Source organism: Actinia tenebrosa, unplaced genomic scaffold (assembly GCF_029948245.1).
Source record: "Actinia tenebrosa isolate PJP-AT-01 unplaced genomic scaffold, QUT_ActTen_1.0 PGA_scaffold14__42_contigs__length_11649687, whole genome shotgun sequence".
Lineage (NCBI taxonomy): Eukaryota > Metazoa > Cnidaria > Anthozoa > Actiniaria > Actiniidae > Actinia > Actinia tenebrosa.
This window is the reverse complement of record NW_028292574.1, coordinates 9,729,327-9,746,561: the sequence shown is the minus strand read 5'-3', so window position 1 is coordinate 9,746,561 and position 17,235 is coordinate 9,729,327. Positions and strand designations below refer to the sequence as shown.

The following is a 17,235-nucleotide window of genomic DNA, read 5'->3' as shown; positions in this document are numbered from 1 at the left end:
TGGAATTCATCCCAGGCCCCCAGAATTACCCGTGCATAGCGAAGCACAGCACGCTGGGTAACAGCTTTAGTTTATAGTGAAGAAGTAGTTTTGTTAAATCTGGACCTAAATTTCACGCTTTTAATCGATATACCAGCCCGACAATCACAATACAAAGACTGCACACCCTTTCTAAGTCTGTAGAGTAAGTAAAACGTTTCTTAGTGTTATTTTTGTCGATGAATTTGAGGTCTAAATTTGAAGCATTCTTCGCGTCCTGGAATTTCTGTAACTCAAGCTGAAGTTAATTATAACTAAATATTTTCTTAAAATCTTATTGTTTAAGAGTAATTTGCACTCCTTATAGCTTATATTTCGATGATCTTTTTGTATCTGGTTGTAAATATGTGTATTATTGAAGTTTTGCGAAGTTTTCCCCTACATTTTGTTGTAGTTGAAGCAAGACAACTTAGATGGATGCCAAATGGATTACAAAGAAGGCCAAATCTGGCGAAGTTCTTTACTACCAAAACAAAATCACTGGCGAAAGGAAATGGCCGGATAGCTCTTCGGTGAGTATATTTTTTATTGGTTCACAAATTCTTCAAAGGATAATTTCAAGACGGTTCCATAGCTCGTTAACATGCACAGTGAACGCGTACTTAAGGAATGTATGTTGGTGCAAGTAGCTTAGCCTGACTTACTTTTACCATTATAATAATTTTTTTTTTTTTTTTTTTAAATTATAATTTCTAATTTTTATATAATAATTTCCTCATTATGGTAATAAACTCTCTCTCTAAATAGAATATGCACGTCGGAATGCAGCTCATCCTGGAGGACAAAACAATAGGTTCCAATAAGCCTTTTCGTAGTTTAAGAATCAATTCCACTGCGCATGCGTTTTTATCCCGAATTTCTCACCTTCTTTTGTCTAGACCTTCTTTTGTTCTTAATTAAACAAAAGAAGGTGAGAAATTCGGGATAAAATCGCATGCGCAGTGGAATCGATTCTTAAACTATGAAAAGGCTTATTGCCCTATTTCACTATGACATCACTGCTTGTTTATGTGGGGGATAGAATCGCCAAATCCAATAGAAAATTCAACAAAATTTGCTCCTAGCGAACAGCTTAATCTAAAATGGCCTGGTTTTCAGATATAATATGTGTTAATATGTACTAAAAAATATTCTGAGCGTTTGCCGGCTATTCTACTTCTCTTCATGGATTGATACAGGTTTTAGAACAATTTGCGTTGATTTCACCCCCTCCGATGACCATGATCCTTTGCGTTTAAACAATAGATTGTTTTGATGGACGTCATAGTGAAATAGGGCAATTATCAGGAGATTGGAATTCTTTTGTTTTGTCCCTCAGATGGAGCTGCTTTGACGTCACATGCAAAGGGTCATTATAATATGAAGACCCCATTATTTTGAATAATTTACGAATTTTTTTGAAATAATTTAATAAGCAATTATTGGATGAGGTTGAGCATGATATCGTAAATTATCAAGACCTCGGCTGTGTTATAACAGAAAACACAGCCCACAGCCTCGGTCTTGATAATTATTTACGATATTATGCGATAACAGAATTCAATAATTGCTTTATTGTACATTTTGTATACTGGAAAAACATTACCATGAACATTAAATTAAAGGGACAAGAATTATGAACGCCATGATGTCGCATGAAAAATGCAAAATTTTTAATTCAGAATTGAAATATTTCAAGAATTCTTCATAAAATAATTTAAGGATTCCTTAAATATTGTTTTTGTACACAATTCTGGAAATAAATACACATAATAAATAAGAACAAAGCTACCACAGCGTGACCTTGAATGAAATTGACATGATAAATGTATTATCTGTAGGAAAACCTACAGATAATACATTTATCATGTCGAGTTCACACGATATCAGGGATTGGCTGAGGGTTCTCGACCAATCACAATTGAGATACTTAGTAAAATGTATAATAATAGTATTTATTGTCTCTTCTTCTTTACAGTCTGCAGACAATGAAACCCACAATAATCAATCCCAAATTAATGGTAAGAAAAATGGAAAGTCTGTAATAATTGATACAGAAATTGCATATGAAGAATTAGAACAGTATGATCATGATCCTACAAGTGACTTAGAACACTTTCCTCATGTAGTTCACATCGCCACAGATGATCTTACAGTACACACAACAGACCCTGATGAACTAGCCAATCAACTCACACACATGGACAATGGAGAACGCAACACAAGTAGTCAACACAAAGAATCTACTAAAACCTATTCATACAAAAATACAAGCTCAAACAAACAAATACCAAGGATTGATATCAATTCAAATAATTGTGGACAAATTCCTGAACTTAAACTAACTAGACAAGAGTGTCCGAATAGTATTACCGAAGAGATGAAGGCAGATGCAGAGTTATGCAGTGCACAGTTACAAGACAGTGGTTCAAGTGATATAAAAAAGGCAAGGAAGAAAAAGGGTTTGAAGTGTGGTAAATGTGGAACAATATTTATTAGTAAAGACAAATTGGCCGAACACCAGACATTTCATTCCAAGAACTTTCAGTGCGATAAATGTTGTCTCTCATTCACCTCAGCTGTATTTCTCGCAAAACACAAAAATATTCACAAAGATAGAAACGTAATCAAAGATAAAGAACTCTTAAGTGATAATGTTCAAGAGCATAAAAATGGAAACGATTTGATTTGTACACATTGTGCCAAGGAATTCACTACGGAAACTGATTATGCGAGTCATCAAGAGTGCCACAAGGGAATAAAAATCAAATGTAATCAATGTGAAAGGACATTTGCACATCGTACAGCTCTGAATTATCACCAAAACCACCACCAATCGGCTAAAGATGGTCAAATGAATCCGGAAAATTGTCTTATGGGAAAAGCAGTTTCATGTTCTAAAGAAGAAGAGGAGGCGGAGAGTACAGGACATAAGAATAAGATCAAAAAGTTCAAATGTGAAGAGTGTGATAAGATTTTCTCGAATTCTGGCTCACTCTGTGTTCATCGTCGCAGACATTCAACCAAAAAGCCATTCAAGTGTTCTCAGTGCGATAAAGGGTTTTTTGAAGCAGGCGACTTGCAGAAGCATTTTCGTTCACATACTGGAGAAAAGCCATACAGCTGCAAGGAATGCGGCAAGAAATTTGCCCTGTCAGGGAATTTGAAAACCCATATGCGTGTGCATACCGGGGAAAAGCCATTCAAATGCAAAATTTGTGAAAAGACTTTCAGGAAATCTTGGCATCTTGTGGTACATCTGCGTACACATTCTGGGGAAAAGCCATTCTCGTGCAGTGAATGCGAAAAGACATTTTCACGTCGCACATGTTTGACAATGCACATGAGGGTCCATAGTGGTGAAAAGCCATATATGTGTCCTAAATGCTCAAAATTGTTCTCTTCAAAGAGTGATCTCACAAAGCATCAAAGAACACACTCTGGAGAAAAGCCATACAAGTGTGAGGACTGCGAAAAAGCCTTCTCACAGCTTAACCATTTAAAGAATCATCGCCGTACTCATACCGGTGAAAAGCCATTTGAGTGCCAAATTTGTCATCACACTTTTGCGCATTCACAATACCTGGCCAAACACAAAAGGATACATAGTGGAGAAAAGCCATTTGAATGCTCTCACTGTAAAAAAAGGTTTGCCCAGCGTGGGAACTTGCACAACCACTTGAGAATTCACTCAGATGTGAGACCATACATTTGTAATGAGTGTTCTCTGTCCTTCAAAGATCCAAGCAGCCTTGCCAAGCACAGAAAACTTCATACAGGTCTTAGGCCTTACCCTTGTACCATGTGTAAAAAGGCATTTAAGCGCGGAAGCCACTTGAAGAAACATTTAGAAAGTGTACACAATCTAGACGAGTCATTCATGTAAATTGAACTGTAATTCCAGTAGCCTTGCTAAGCTCAAAAATCTTCAATGCAAGCCTTTGACCTTACCTTTGTACCATGTGTATAAAGGGGTTTAAGCGTGGAATCCACTTAAAGAAACATTTAGAAAGTGTGAATAATCTAGACAAGTCATTTATGTGAATTGAACTGTGGTCCCAATAGCCTTGCCATGCACAGAAAGCTTTATACTGTATTCTTGTACTGCATACGGAAGGCATTTAAGTGTTGGAGCCAATTCAAGAAACATTTGAAAGTGTGAATAATCTAGGTGAGTGTTATTGGAAATTTGCTAAGCTCAGAAATCTTCAATACAATCTTTGACCTTACACCTTTGGGCCATGTGTAATAAGATGTTTAAGTGCACTAGCACTTAAAGAAACAATTGGAAAGTGTGAATAATCTAGATGAGAAGTATTTGAAATGGTCCTGACATAGAAACGTTTACTGGGTTAGGAATTTTTTTACCATCTCTAATTGAATCTTTCTCTGAAAGCTCAAAAACGAAAGCTTTCAAAAAATAATTGTATTGTAAGCCTGAAAAATAATCTCACTGCAACAATTTCTTGCACAGTTAAGAAAGAATAATTGCCCTATTTCACTATGACATCACTGCTTGTTTATGTGGGGGATAGAAGCGCCAAATCCAATAGAAAATTCAACAAAATTTGCTCAGCGAAACAGTTCAATCTAAAATGGCCTGGTTTTCAGATATAATAGGTGTTAATATGTACTAAAAAATATTCTGAGCGTTAGCTGGCTATTCTACTTCTCTTTGTGGATTGATACAGGTTTTAGAAAAATTTTCGGTGAATTTGCGTTGATTTGACTCCCTCCGATGACCATGTTCCTTTGCGCTTAAACAAATAGATTGTTTTGATGTGACGTTATGGTGAAATAGGGCAATTGGTTTTGATACTCTAGTTAGAATTTAGTAATCCTTCTTTACAGCTTTTTCAAAAAGGTTGTTAAGGTTTTTGTGTCATGTTGCATACCAAGCCCGAAATGCACTATTGGTAATGCGAATGCAACCAACCATAAGGTGATATTTTCCAAACTTTAAGGCCTAGGGCAAACGTCGAACTTTCCATGCCCCGAACTCATTAAAAACAATGGATATCAGGTGATAATGAGGCGGCATTCTTTGATGTAATTAAGTTCAGTGCATGGAAAGTTTGACATTTACCCTAGGCCTAACTGGTTGTTTTTCCAGCATATTTTCTTATGTGATAACATATACATAAGAATACTGTATAATACATTTCAAGCTTGGTAAGCAGCACAAGCAAGATGCAACAAAACCATCACAAACTTTGAATAGAATAGCTGCATTTTTTTAAAAATAAAAAACTTCCATCATAAAATATTTTGTTAATGTATCATCTTTATTTTTCACTTAGATATTTTTGTACTAAAAATTTGGAAACAAAAATTTTTTATTTATCATTTACTTATTATATATCACCATGAATAAAGAGAGAAGATGGAATCTTCTACATCCGTATAAAGGCTTGGTAACGTCATTCTACCATCGCAATACCTAAATAATCAATATAAATCAGATATTAATATACTGAATCATATTATGGCAGGGATGATAATGGATGGTGATGATGATGATGATGATGATGATAATGGTGACCATGATGATGATGATAATGGTGACCATGATGATGATGATAATGGTGACCATGAAGATGATGATGATGATGATGATGATGAAGTGATGGGGATGATGGTGATGGTCATGATGATGATGATGAAGATGATGGGGATGATGATGAAGATGATGGTGATGGTCATGATGGTCGTGATGATAAACATAGTAATAAATAAAAGTAATGATGATGATAATAACTTAATATAAAGCTAATAATTATGTGATATGAAGTTATTATACTTTATTTTAAAAATAATAAAGTTTAAAAATAATAAAAATCCTCTTGGGCTAATAATTATACATTTCATAACCCCATTTTCTGTTGTATTTTGGGGGTATTTTTAGCTCTCTTATTTGTTTCTATAACCATATGGTTATGGTCATCCTGTGGATAATTTGGCGAGGGAACATTGGCTCTAACTAATGTATACGCATTAGCACCACAGGAAATCCAACCTCGGAATCTGTTAGAAAAGCATTATTTGAAAGTATCCATGGCAACTGATATGAAGGTTTTGATTAGTTTATTGAGAGTCACGTGTTTCCTTACCAGGGCTTGCTCGCGTGCTAAGTATCTTCAGCACTTTTTGCAGCTTTTGGGGCAGTTCTTGTTCATGTAGGTAGTGTACTTAGATGTGCAAAAGCCTGACTTTGCCCACCTTGGACATGAGGACTTTAGGTCAAAGCACTTTGGAATCACTATTAAGTCAATGAAAATATAGCATCAAATATACAAAAAATAAATAATTCTAAATAAGAAAATAATATCCCTTTTATTGAATTTCTTTTTTTTTTCTCTTCTTTCTTTCTTTTTTTTTTTTTTTTTTTTTTTTTTTTCTTTCTTTTTTAATACTTATATACTTATAAAAGACTATTTTCAAATTCCAAATTACTGCTGTGATCCTAAATTACAGACTCACTTACACAAAGTTAGCCTTGTATCGGCATCTAAATATTGACAAATACATTCATAGAAATACAAATACTTTGGAACACGATGGACCTTGACTGGGAAAATTGAATATTCTATACAAAATCAAGGCTAGCCCTGAGTAAATGAGTCTGTAGTCAAGACACTGTTAATTTGGAACTCGAAAATGGTCTATTAGCTTCTCACAATAACTAATTCCATGGTTTATTAGCTATCCCCCAAGGCCGAGAGAAAAAAACTGCGTCAAGTCATAGTTAATAGAGGGGAATGGTTATGAAACCTATTGTTATATATCTTTGTTCATTTTTTTCAAGCGTGACTCTGCACAATCCTTTGTTTTATAAGAGATATTTGAATATTCCTTACAACTGTCCCATAGACAAAATTTATGTTTACTTATTTTGCAATTTTGGATGAGCAAAAATCAACCCTTGTGCACGGTCAAGACCGGTTCAACATCAAAAGCGAACAAAGACCTATAACAATAGGTTTCATAACCATTCCCCTCTATTAACTATGGTCAAGCTGGCATTGCACAGTGCACTTTAGGGCTGTTCTAGAGGACGTATTTCCAAGATGGCCTCTATTTCCTCCCCTAAAGCAGTCCCACCATGCACTGCAATGGCAACTCAACCCAGATTTTTTTCTCTTCCTTGGAAAGGGTAATTCTGAAGGAGCTCCTGTTAATTTGGCTGGGAAAAGCTGCGCATGCGCACACATGAATGCCAAACTGACCAAGTCAGCTACTCATATAATGAGAGAAACAGAACAAAGAAATCGTTTTTTTTTTACCTGTTCCCTTGCAAAGTCCACAGCTTTTCTTGCACTTTTTCCTCATGTAATTGATAAACCGTCCTTCTACACAGTACCTGGCTTTGGCCCATCTCTTGCATCCTGATGATTCGTCTACACAGGGGCCTACATGATACGTTTAGAAAATATTATCCTGATCTGATATAGTCTCCTTTGCAGCCGTTCTTAGTGTCGGTCCAAACGCTTAACCCTCCCCACTAATGGTTAGTGGGGAGGGATTTTTGGAACAGCACTAATAACGGTTGCAAAGGAGACTAGATCTGAAGGTGATAGCTGGCCAGTTAGGCATGGCAGGGTTAGGGATGGGACGGAAGGAAAGGGATAGCAGGCTGATAGACCCCTTTAGCTTGGGCGTAATGTTTTTCCATTTCAGACCACGAGTCATTCCCTAGAGTATTATTTCTTTGTTTAATAGTCGCACATGAGAAGACGAATATTAATGCAACTAAAACAAAGAATCGTATTCTCAAGAGAATGATTGACACATGGTCTGAAATGGAAAAGCGTATGATGCTCAAGGCAAGCTAAAAAGCATTTCTTGTAAACTAGGTGACTTTAACATGATTGTTTTGTCTTTGACAATAGTAATTGTAGTATCTTTAAGCCCTAATAAAATATGCTGATGATGATAGTGATGCTGATGGTATAACGATGGTGGTGTTGATGATATGATATGATGATGGTAATGTTGATCATGAAGGTATGATGTAGATGATCATGATGCTGATGATGAATGTGGTGATGATCATGATGATAATTGTAATGATGTGAATAATATGATAATGATAGTAATGGTGAACATGATGATCACGATGCTAATGGTAATGATGATGGTGATGGTGGATGTGGTGATGATGATGGTGATGATGATGGGGATGATGGTGGTGATGATGGTGATGATCGATGATGGGGATGATGATGGTGGGGATGATGATGATGGTGGTGATGGTATATTGATGGTGGATGTGGTGATGCAGATGGTATAATGATGATGGATGTGATGGGGAGGATTCTAGATGTGGTGATGATCATGATGCTGATACTTTTGGTGATGGTAGTTGGATTGGTGATGATGATGATGATGATGATGGTACTGAAGGTGTATATAATGTCATATCACTCACCAGCAGGTTTGGTAGGTGGCCTCGTAGGAACCACAACATCGCCGCACTTATACAGCTTATTCAGTTGCCTGATATCAATACGACTGAGGCCACGTCGTTGACCAATCGTCACTCCAGATCGCTTCGGGACAATCGTTTCCTTGCCGTTACGAGTGAAGGCCTTTCTTGGGTAGTGCATAATGGAACCATAGTCGTATGGTTCGTTTAGAGTATCGGCTTGGCCGTGGGAATACTTCCTGAAGTTGTAATCTCTACCTAAAGTGTGTAACGATAAAAGATCCCAATTGAGAATGTTTTTTGAATGTGCATTGGAGATAAGGGAGATGTTATCCATGAATTCATTTCATATCGTCTCATTCCATCCACCCATTCAGCCAGGTGCAGCCATGGCAGCCAGGGCAGCAGCCATGGCAGCCAGGGCAGCCAGGCAGCCAGCCAGCCAGGGCAGCCAGCCAGCAGGCCAGCCAGGGCAGCCAGGCCAGCCAGGGCAGCCAGGCCAGCCATGGCACCAGGGCAGCCAGGCCACCAGCCATGTCACCGTTCCAGCCACCATCCAACCAGCATCCATTCATCCATGTCATCCATTCATCCATTTCACCATTTCACCCATTTCACCATTTCATCCATTCATCCATTCATCCATTTATCCATTTCACCATTACCATTTCATCCATTTCATCCATTTCATCCATTTCATCCATTTCATCCATTTCATCCATTTCATCCATTTCATCCATTTCATCCATTTCATCCATTTCATCCATTTCATCCATTTCATCCATTTCATCCATTTCGTCCATTTCGTCCATTTCCTCCATTTCTTCCATTTCTTCCATTTCTTCCATTTCTTCCATTTCTTCCATTTCTTCCATTTCATCCATTTCATCCATTTCCTCCATTTCCTCCATTTCCTCCATTTCGTCCATTTCGTCCATTTCGTCCATCTCCCTATTCATTCCTTTATCTTTTTATCCATCCATCCATCCATCCATCCATCCATCCATCCGTCCATCCATCCTCCATCCCTCCCTCCCTCCATCCCTCCCTCCCTCCCTCCCTCCATCCATCCAACCAGATCGACCATCTGCTAAACAAAAATGTCAACAAGTTATCTCATGCACGTGCTCGGCTTGCACATAACGGCAAACATTCACACACCATACTTACCAGACTTGATGTTATTCCAGTGAATAGTGATGTAATTGTCTCTGTCCAGGCGAGACTGTTCATGGTAGAACCCCAGAGCATGCATCAACTCGTGAACAGCAATACCCTTGTATTCGCAGCCTCTACCGAGCGACAGCTTCTGTCTGTCACCCCTTTTACCAATGAACGACCAACACCTGAAACAGTCAACATATATGATGGCAGACGATTAGTTGGTGGTGGTTGAAGCAGGTCCGTCGCTATGAAAGGGGAGGTTTCTTTTGTTACCAATCTTAGTTATGTCATTTCTTGATAAACATTTTATTGCGTATTATTGGATCTTGGATTTTTTTGTATAGCAGGAGAGGGGAGAGGGAGTTTATTCGAGCCATCGAACCACCCCTAGCCAGCGACGGACCTGCTCAACCTCGTCACCTAACCCCTGATACAATATTTTCAGTATTGATTCATAAAGTGAATATTTTAACGGTAAAATGTTTCTTCATTTGAATGTTGCGTCTTTAAGTTATGAATGTTTATACCTCCATTATGTATATATACTGACTGTGACGTCACCTCAAGCTTCATTAAATATACAAATGTTAACTGGTTCACACAAACAGCATTTAAAAAGCAACATCATTATACTAACGGTTTCCACCATGTTTATTGTAAATTTGATGTCTTATAATGGCTAGTGTCTGGCCTTGAAAAATAAATAATCCCTTGCATACTTTTGTTTGACAATTAATTGCATTACTTTTCTCGTGAGGCAATTCGCTGGACAAAAATTAGAATATGAAAGAAAGTTCATGAAGCATTCTGGTAATTGCAGCAAGTTATACTTCACTGATATACAGGTGCCGTATTGGATGCCATCAGTTCATTCCCGTGACCGTGTTGTGTGACAGTACCGTGACCACAACATGTGTGACAGTCTAGTCTCCCTATAACATTGTACTCACCCTCCTTCGCTGACAACATAGATGTAGTCCTTTTCAGAAGTTCTGGGCACAACACGAATACACGAGTATCTGTTGTATTCTGCGATCGCTTGCCTAAAGGCAGACTTCACGCGAGAACCTACAAAGAAATGTGAGAGAAAAATTGATATTCAAATGATAATTTGGTTGTTTTAAAAAAAGCTAGTAGCTTTTGGAGTGCATGTGAAGTCATAGCCGCCATCGGATGTTGGTTGACTTAAACAAAAGATTAATTTATTTGGTCTTGGTTTCTTTTGGTATATCATGAACCAACATGGCGGCCATGTCTTTTGTCCTTGTGCAAGTGACGTCATAGCCACCATGTTGGTTGACTTCAACAAAAGATTTGGTCTTGGTTTTTTTTCAGTATGTCAACCAACATGGCGGCCATGTCTTTTGTCCTGTGCAAGTGACGTCATAGCCGCCATGTTGGTTGACTTAAACAAAAGTTTTGGTTTTGGTTTCATTTGTTATGTCAACCAACATGGCGGCCATGTCTTTTGTCCTTGTGCATGTGTCGTCACAGCCGCCATGTTGGTTGACTTAAACAAAGGATTTGGTCCGGCTTGGTTTCTTGTCAAGTCAACCAACATGGCGGCCATGTTTTTCGGAAAGATTACTCACTGACTCTTCCAAATACGTAAGGAACTCTCCCACGTGGCCAGAGACGAACAGCATTGGTAATGGCATCACGGGCAACACCGTTTTGAAGCGCACCAAGGATGTTCGTTGTACTCTTATCTACGTAAATATCTCCTTCGATCACGTGACTATTGCCCACTACAGAAACAAGAACAAACACAAGAATTCAGGAACATTCAACTGTTAAAGTGTATATGACACGAAAACATTTCATCGCTTAAAATGTATAGTTTGTTAGTCGTAATAAATATATCGTAATAAAATGTGTTTCAAAAGCTTATTTCTTGAGATATGTGAGAAAATTAAGCCCAATTTGTGACGTCATTTTGTTGACACGTACTCTAGATTCAGTAGTAATGCACAAAATATAAATTGTAAATCGTATAAAATAACAACAAAAGGCATATTTTATTCAACTTCATTTGATAGCTTACGTAGTACTCTCCAAATGTTGGGAAACTGAAAAGTGTACAACCTGAAATTAAGATTCTACATTCAAACATATTTCGTGTATTTGCAACTAAATCTGGAGACTTGTAAACAAAATGACGTCACAACTAACTTGTGCTAAATTTTCTTGAATTTCTAGAGAAATACGTTTTTGAAACAAATTTAACCGTGATATTCTTATTATTTAATGCCAATAAAATACACATTTTTAACATTAAATTTTGTTCGTGTCATATGCACTTTAATAATATATCCAAGCATCGCATGGATCGGCAGCCATGTTGACTGGAACCGATAGATTCACCCAACGAACGTGACCTCGCATTCAAGCGCTTCAGAATGAGGTTTAAGCGTGTTTAAACAAAGGTTTTTATTGTCATTAGAATATGTCCATTTCATAAACGTTTTGTAATTCAGAATTTCTCATTTTGTAAGCTGAGTCGTCGATCAAACCAACCAGCGACAAAACATTGAAGCATGCGGATCGAGTCGAATATGACAAATTTGTTTAAAGTTTTTTACCTAATGGTTTGCCATTTTGAGTAAATGTTTTTGAAGTTGGGTTCATCCAGAAGCGGGATTCTTTACTTACAGTTTTCTTCTTCTTTGTACTCTCCGCCTTCACGTTCCGCATCTTCATCTACACCAGCAACTGCCATCAAATAAGGGCAAAATCATTAAAATTGCCGTTAAAAACAATGAACTGCTGCTGCTGCTGTTGTTGCTGCTGTTGTTGCTGTTCAGTGTTGTTGCTGCTGTTGCTGCTGTTGTTGCTAATGCTGCTGCTGTTGTTGTTGCTGCTGTTGCTGTTGTTGCTGCTGCTGTTGTTGTTGATTGCTGTTGCTGCTGTTGTTGCTGCTGCTGTTGTTGTTGATTGCTGTTGCTGCTGTTGTTGCTTCTGTTGTTGTTGTTGTTGTTGTTGTTGTTGCTGCTGTTGTTGCTTCTGTTGCTGTTGTCAGTGTTGTTGTTGTTGCTTCTGTTGCTGTTGTTGTTGTTGTCGTTGCTGCTGTTGTTGCTGCTGTTGCTGTTGTTGTTGTTGTAGTTGCTGCTGTTGCTGTTGTTGTTGTTGTTGTCGTTGCTGCTGTTGCGGTTGTTGTCGTTGCTGCTGTTGCTGTATATGTTGTTGTAGCTGTGGGTACTGTTTTGAAGCTGTTAGGCTTTGTAATTAATGACTGAAATATCCAAAGCTAGGTACTTACAACTTTCTTCGTTATGTTCACTTTCATATCCTTGATCAGTTTCCTCTGATACATTGTCGACTAATTATCAAAAGAGAAAATATTTTGAAAATAACTGTTATAGATGCCGCCTTCTGATTGGTTGGGAGCGCCAGCTTTATGAGAGCACATTGCACGCTGCGCTGCGCTGTTTGCAGTTATAAAGCACTTGTGGATTGACAGAACACTCGAGAAGTGTCCAGAAGCACTCTGCTACGCATCGTGCTTCTCATAACACTTCTAGGACTGCGCATGCACACAGCACGCGCGCGCGTTTTCTATTTCTTCAATAATCACTATGTAGTTTAATGGGGAAATCTTACAAAGATATTCTACATTTTTAAGTATGCTTTGTTTGCGTTCAAGTAAAGCGCACATTATCAGGCATGGCGTTAAGATGCTTTAGAGTTAGATGTGTAGAAGATCTCTAAAGAGGCTTTGTACCATCACGTGATCGCAGCCATTACAGGAGGCAGGAACAATAGCGTAGCGCAGCCGTGACGTCACAAAAACGAAGACAAAGGCGAAATTCGGACAAACAAACTTACAAGTTTACTTTCAGCAGATACTTTTCACAGCCGATCGCAGTTGATCTTAGTTTACATGGGTTGTTATTGTAACTTTAAGTAAAAATAATTAAAATCCGTTCGTATAATCCTCGTAGCGGTTAAACAGAATGCAATGTTTGTCCGAATCTTTAAGCTATTTTTAGAATCACTGAGCTGCGCTATTGAATCTGGTCTAATTTGATTTACATGAGAAAGAATTCCTTTTCGCTGGGGGAGACACCACTGTTGTGCCTCCGGTCATGGCTGCCATCACGTGATGGTGCAAAGCCTCTATATAGAGTCGCCCGTAGACGCCCCATAATTCCTTGGAATCCAAGATGGCCGCCGTTTTGTCGAAGTGATTGAATCATGGTCACCGCAAGCTTGTGAGTTTTTTCGTAGCTTTAATAATAACAATACGAACTTGTAGGTGCTACTTATACTTACATGTCTCTTCCATTCGATTGGAGTTCTCTGTGTTGGGTACTTCATTTATCAGATCATCAACTGTGAGTCAAATAAATACGTTTTGATATTGAACCAATATTTGATTTGAATTTCCAACATTTCAATCCTTTAAAATTTTGTTTTTCTCTTCTTTCTCATCTGGAAGTTGTGTCCCCCTTCCCCCTCCTCCCAAAGTTCCAGTTGTGTCCCCCTTCCCCCTCCCCCCCAAGTTTTAGTTGTTTTCCCCTTCCCCCTCCTCCCAAAGTCCCTCTTCCCCCTCCCCCCAAAGTTCTAGTTGTGTCCCCCTTCCCCCTCCCCCCAAAGTTCTACTAAACCTGTGGATATGACGGGACACTCTAAAGCTTAAACGCGCACGCGTTTGCTTTGGCGGGAAAATGGTACGTTGACCTTTCCTATGTACTGCTTTCGCTACTGATTCAGTTCCACACGCTTCAGTAATATATTCTGCTTCAAAAAAAATTGTTTAAGCACTTGGGAATAATTCATTCGCAGAAATGAGCTTGAATGTTGATCAAGCTAGCAGAGTCTACCTCGCTGGCGATGAGAGGGAAAGATAGGTCGAAAGAATGAAAATTTACAAAGGAAAAAAAAAAATACAATATACATTCTTTGAAAACCTGAAATAAAAGAAATGAAAAAATGCTATTTAAAGCAAGCTGCACCTGCCATTTTTAGCTGTCATTCATTTTCGCTTCATGCGTCTCCATACCAATCAAAAAATATATTCAAACCATTACGACGAATGCTTCAGCAATGCATACATTATAGTCTTTATGAATATGAGTAGGTAGTTTTTGTGGTTTTACAATGTGTGCTACCAGCAAATAGACCGAAAGTAATGATGGTATTTTCATGTCATATGAACCTCATATTTGGACCCTACCAAAAAAATATATCTCAGTATAAAACACTAATCGAAAAAAAAAATTTAAAAAGATGAATTTAATGAGCTTATTTTATTAAATCCTAAGAAGCTAGAAATACAAAAAATCTTTGAAACACAGAATATTCTTGGTCAACGTTTTTAAAGTGAAAATAGGTATACTAATTTGTTCTAAATTTTATACATTGAGCAAAACTTCTGAGATAAATTTTTTTAAAGATGTTCTTTTTATATCCATCCAAACAATTATATTTTTGGTCATTTCTGTGTGAAAAGCAAAACCAAATTAAGGAGTGTAAAGAAACGAAAGTCGTAAAACAAGCTTGTCGAAACAGAGGCATCCGAAGTCAATATAAAACCGTAAAGAGAAAATATAAAAGAACTTCAAGTTTTTTAAACATATTTTAGTGTATTAAATTTTTGAAATATATTTTAGCGTATTTAAAAAAAAAACAAATTGAAAATGAGATGTGCATTTCAAATTCTGGTCTAAAATTTATATTGATTTGAAATGGGTTTCACTTACGGTCTTCGTTCATCGCTTTGGCTTCTGAATTATCCGCATTTTGGATCAAAACGTCAGCAGGGAAGCTTTTGACCAGCAAAATTTGTAAAGCGACCAAAACGATAAGTTCCAAGCGAACCATGTTGGCTTATACAGCAAGGAAGAGCAACTGTATAAGCACTTTATCAACAGTAGATAAGATAAAGTGATGGGAAATGAGACTGCGACCTTTATATTAATATCTTTTCTCAACCAATCAAATGATTTTATTTTTAGGGTGTAGCCGTTTGTTTCAAAATTTGAATAGTTTTACAAACCACTGTGTCAAGTCTTTTTCAGAGGAAGTATATGACTAAAATGAACAATTCGAGGTGAAGCATTACAATCAAAACGAAAATGAATATTAGAAAGTGAATGTTTCTATTTAATAGAGATTGGAGACCGATAAATAAAGAGAAGCCGGATAAGAAGTATTCTATAATAAATGCTATAAATAATTTTTAGAAAAATCAGTCAAGTTTTGTTTAAAAAATTGGGTTTAAACAAAAAATAATTTACCCGACAAGCACGCGCGACAAGTCAAGTTCCCGCCAAAATAAGCACTGCACACCACGAGAAGAGCAACGCTTCGTTTCCGCCAAAGCACGAGCGGAAACCGGCGTGAGAGAGAGTAAAATGGTGGATAAAGCAGTTTAGTTTAGTTTGTTTTGGGTTTCAGAGGAAGAAGCTGGAAGAGGTAATATACTGACATTGACTAATCGCTGCCTCCCTTTCTACATTTTTGTCACGCATTCGAGAGAGAAGCGCGTTTTGGTTAAAACGGACAATGGTCACTCAAACAATAGAGCTAAATTTGAACGTGATTAATATATTCGAACTGTTTATAATGGTTGGTCGCGCTTCAACGCGGCCAGCTTTCATAACTGCTTCTTACTTTATCAATGAGACATACTTCTCTGTACTTCCTTTCGCTTCTTTAACATATGAGTTCTTCCGGAACTGTATGAGATTAGTTTTAAAGGAGTTTACGTTATGTAATATCATGACTAAAATACCTCAAACGAAATAAGATAATGAAGGTTTTAACCGAGTATTTTCTCATTCTTCTTCTTCGACACAGCCGACATGCACTAGTATCTTGACAAGCAAAAGTAAAGAGTTTAATTGTAGTTGAAAATCTACGTTTTCCCACGGCAGTAAGAATAAAGATAGTTAAATATAATTTATTATCAGCAATAAATATATAGTTCTTCATTTACCCACAAACTTCATGCTTAATTATTGACATAAATACCTTCATATCTTTCGTCTTCCGTCAGCTGCATAAATCTCGAATCCATTGTTCAAGATTGCCAGCGAAAGTAAGCTTCATCTTTCCTTCATTTGACGAGTGATTTATTCGCTCGTGAACCAGTTTTCGAGCTAGTGATTTATGAAAGACAAATCTCGAAACCACATCCATAGAGGCACACAACGCCTCACGTTTACAGAACAACCTGTGATTTACATTACAATTTGGGTGATAATTTTTCTCCGGTTCTGAATTCCCAGCGAAAAATGCATGGCATATTTGAATATTTTATATCACTAGTTTTGTATTGTAGAAGAAAATGGTTATACCGATGTCATCGCAAGCTTCAATATTTTTAAATAATGGCTGTTAGAGAGTTAATATGCCCACATAAAATATATAGATTGTCATTTTGTTTTGCACTTTTGGAATTGGGATACTTTCGAAACTCGCATCTTTGTGCCTCTTAAGCTCTATTTTTTTGCGCTAACTCGGTAGCAATCCACTAGAGAATAAATAACACTAATTTAATTTAATATAATTTATTTAAACAAAGCTTAATACCATCTAGAAGGTTAATTTATTTAGGCCGGTTTAGACGGTACGATTTTCGCCTACAACTATCGTATACGACACGCTCGCGCCATCCTACAACT

At 37.4% G+C, this 17,235-nt stretch overlaps 2 protein-coding genes across 3 annotated transcripts; one reads left to right on the top strand and one right to left on the bottom strand.

Moving 5' to 3' along the window:
• Window positions 1-46: 46 nt before the first annotated feature.
• On the top strand, window positions 47-5,282 carry LOC116290526 (uncharacterized). 2 transcript variants are annotated; one of them, XM_031697577.2, is made up of 4 exons: window positions 47-184; window positions 434-551; window positions 1,997-2,039; window positions 2,148-5,282. In XM_031697577.2, the coding sequence occupies exons 2-4, from the start codon at window positions 453-455 to the stop codon at window positions 3,902-3,904; spliced, it is 1,899 nt and encodes a 632-aa protein (XP_031553437.2). In that variant the 5' UTR covers window positions 47-184; window positions 434-452; the 3' UTR covers window positions 3,905-5,282. The 2 variants fall into 2 exon arrangements, with proteins under 2 accessions (XP_031553437.2, XP_031553436.2); XM_031697576.2 differs by having other exon boundaries at window positions 1,997-5,282.
• Window positions 5,283-5,284: 2 nt separating this feature from the next.
• Window positions 5,285-15,505, bottom strand: LOC116290533 (hatching enzyme 1.2). The gene is made up of 11 exons (XM_089029725.1): window positions 15,310-15,505; window positions 13,880-13,939; window positions 12,867-12,926; window positions 12,260-12,319; window positions 11,200-11,355; window positions 10,558-10,675; window positions 9,614-9,789; window positions 8,447-8,701; window positions 7,302-7,427; window positions 6,129-6,277; window positions 5,285-5,458 (listed from the first exon to the last, which is right to left on the bottom strand). Exons 1-10 carry the CDS (start codon window positions 15,428-15,430, stop codon window positions 6,156-6,158), a joined length of 1,254 nt encoding a protein of 417 aa, XP_088885851.1. The 5' UTR covers window positions 15,431-15,505; the 3' UTR covers window positions 5,285-5,458; window positions 6,129-6,155.
• Between the last annotated feature and the right edge of the window lie 1,730 nt (window positions 15,506-17,235).

What these genes read in the sequence shown, in the direction of transcription:
- LOC116290526 (XM_031697576.2), top strand. Translation starts at nt 453, where the DNA reads ATGGATGCCAAATGGATTACAAAGAAGGCCAAATCTGGCGAAGTTCTT. An exon ending in AATGGCCGGATAGCTCTTCG is followed by an intron (nt 552 to 1,996) that starts GTGAGTATATTT and finishes TCTTCTTTACAG; the next exon opens with TCTGCAGACAATGAAACCCA.
- LOC116290533 (XM_089029725.1), bottom strand. Translation starts at nt 15,430, where the DNA reads ATGGTTCGCTTGGAACTTATCGTTTTGGTCGCTTTACAAATTTTGCTG. An exon ending in CAATCGAATGGAAGAGACAT is followed by an intron (nt 12,927 to 13,879) that starts GTAAGTATAAGT and finishes TTTGATAATTAG; the next exon opens with TCGACAATGTATCAGAGGAA. An exon ending in TATGTTGTCAGCGAAGGAGG is followed by an intron (nt 9,790 to 10,557) that starts GTGAGTACAATG and finishes TGACTGTTTCAG; the next exon opens with GTGTTGGTCGTTCATTGGTA.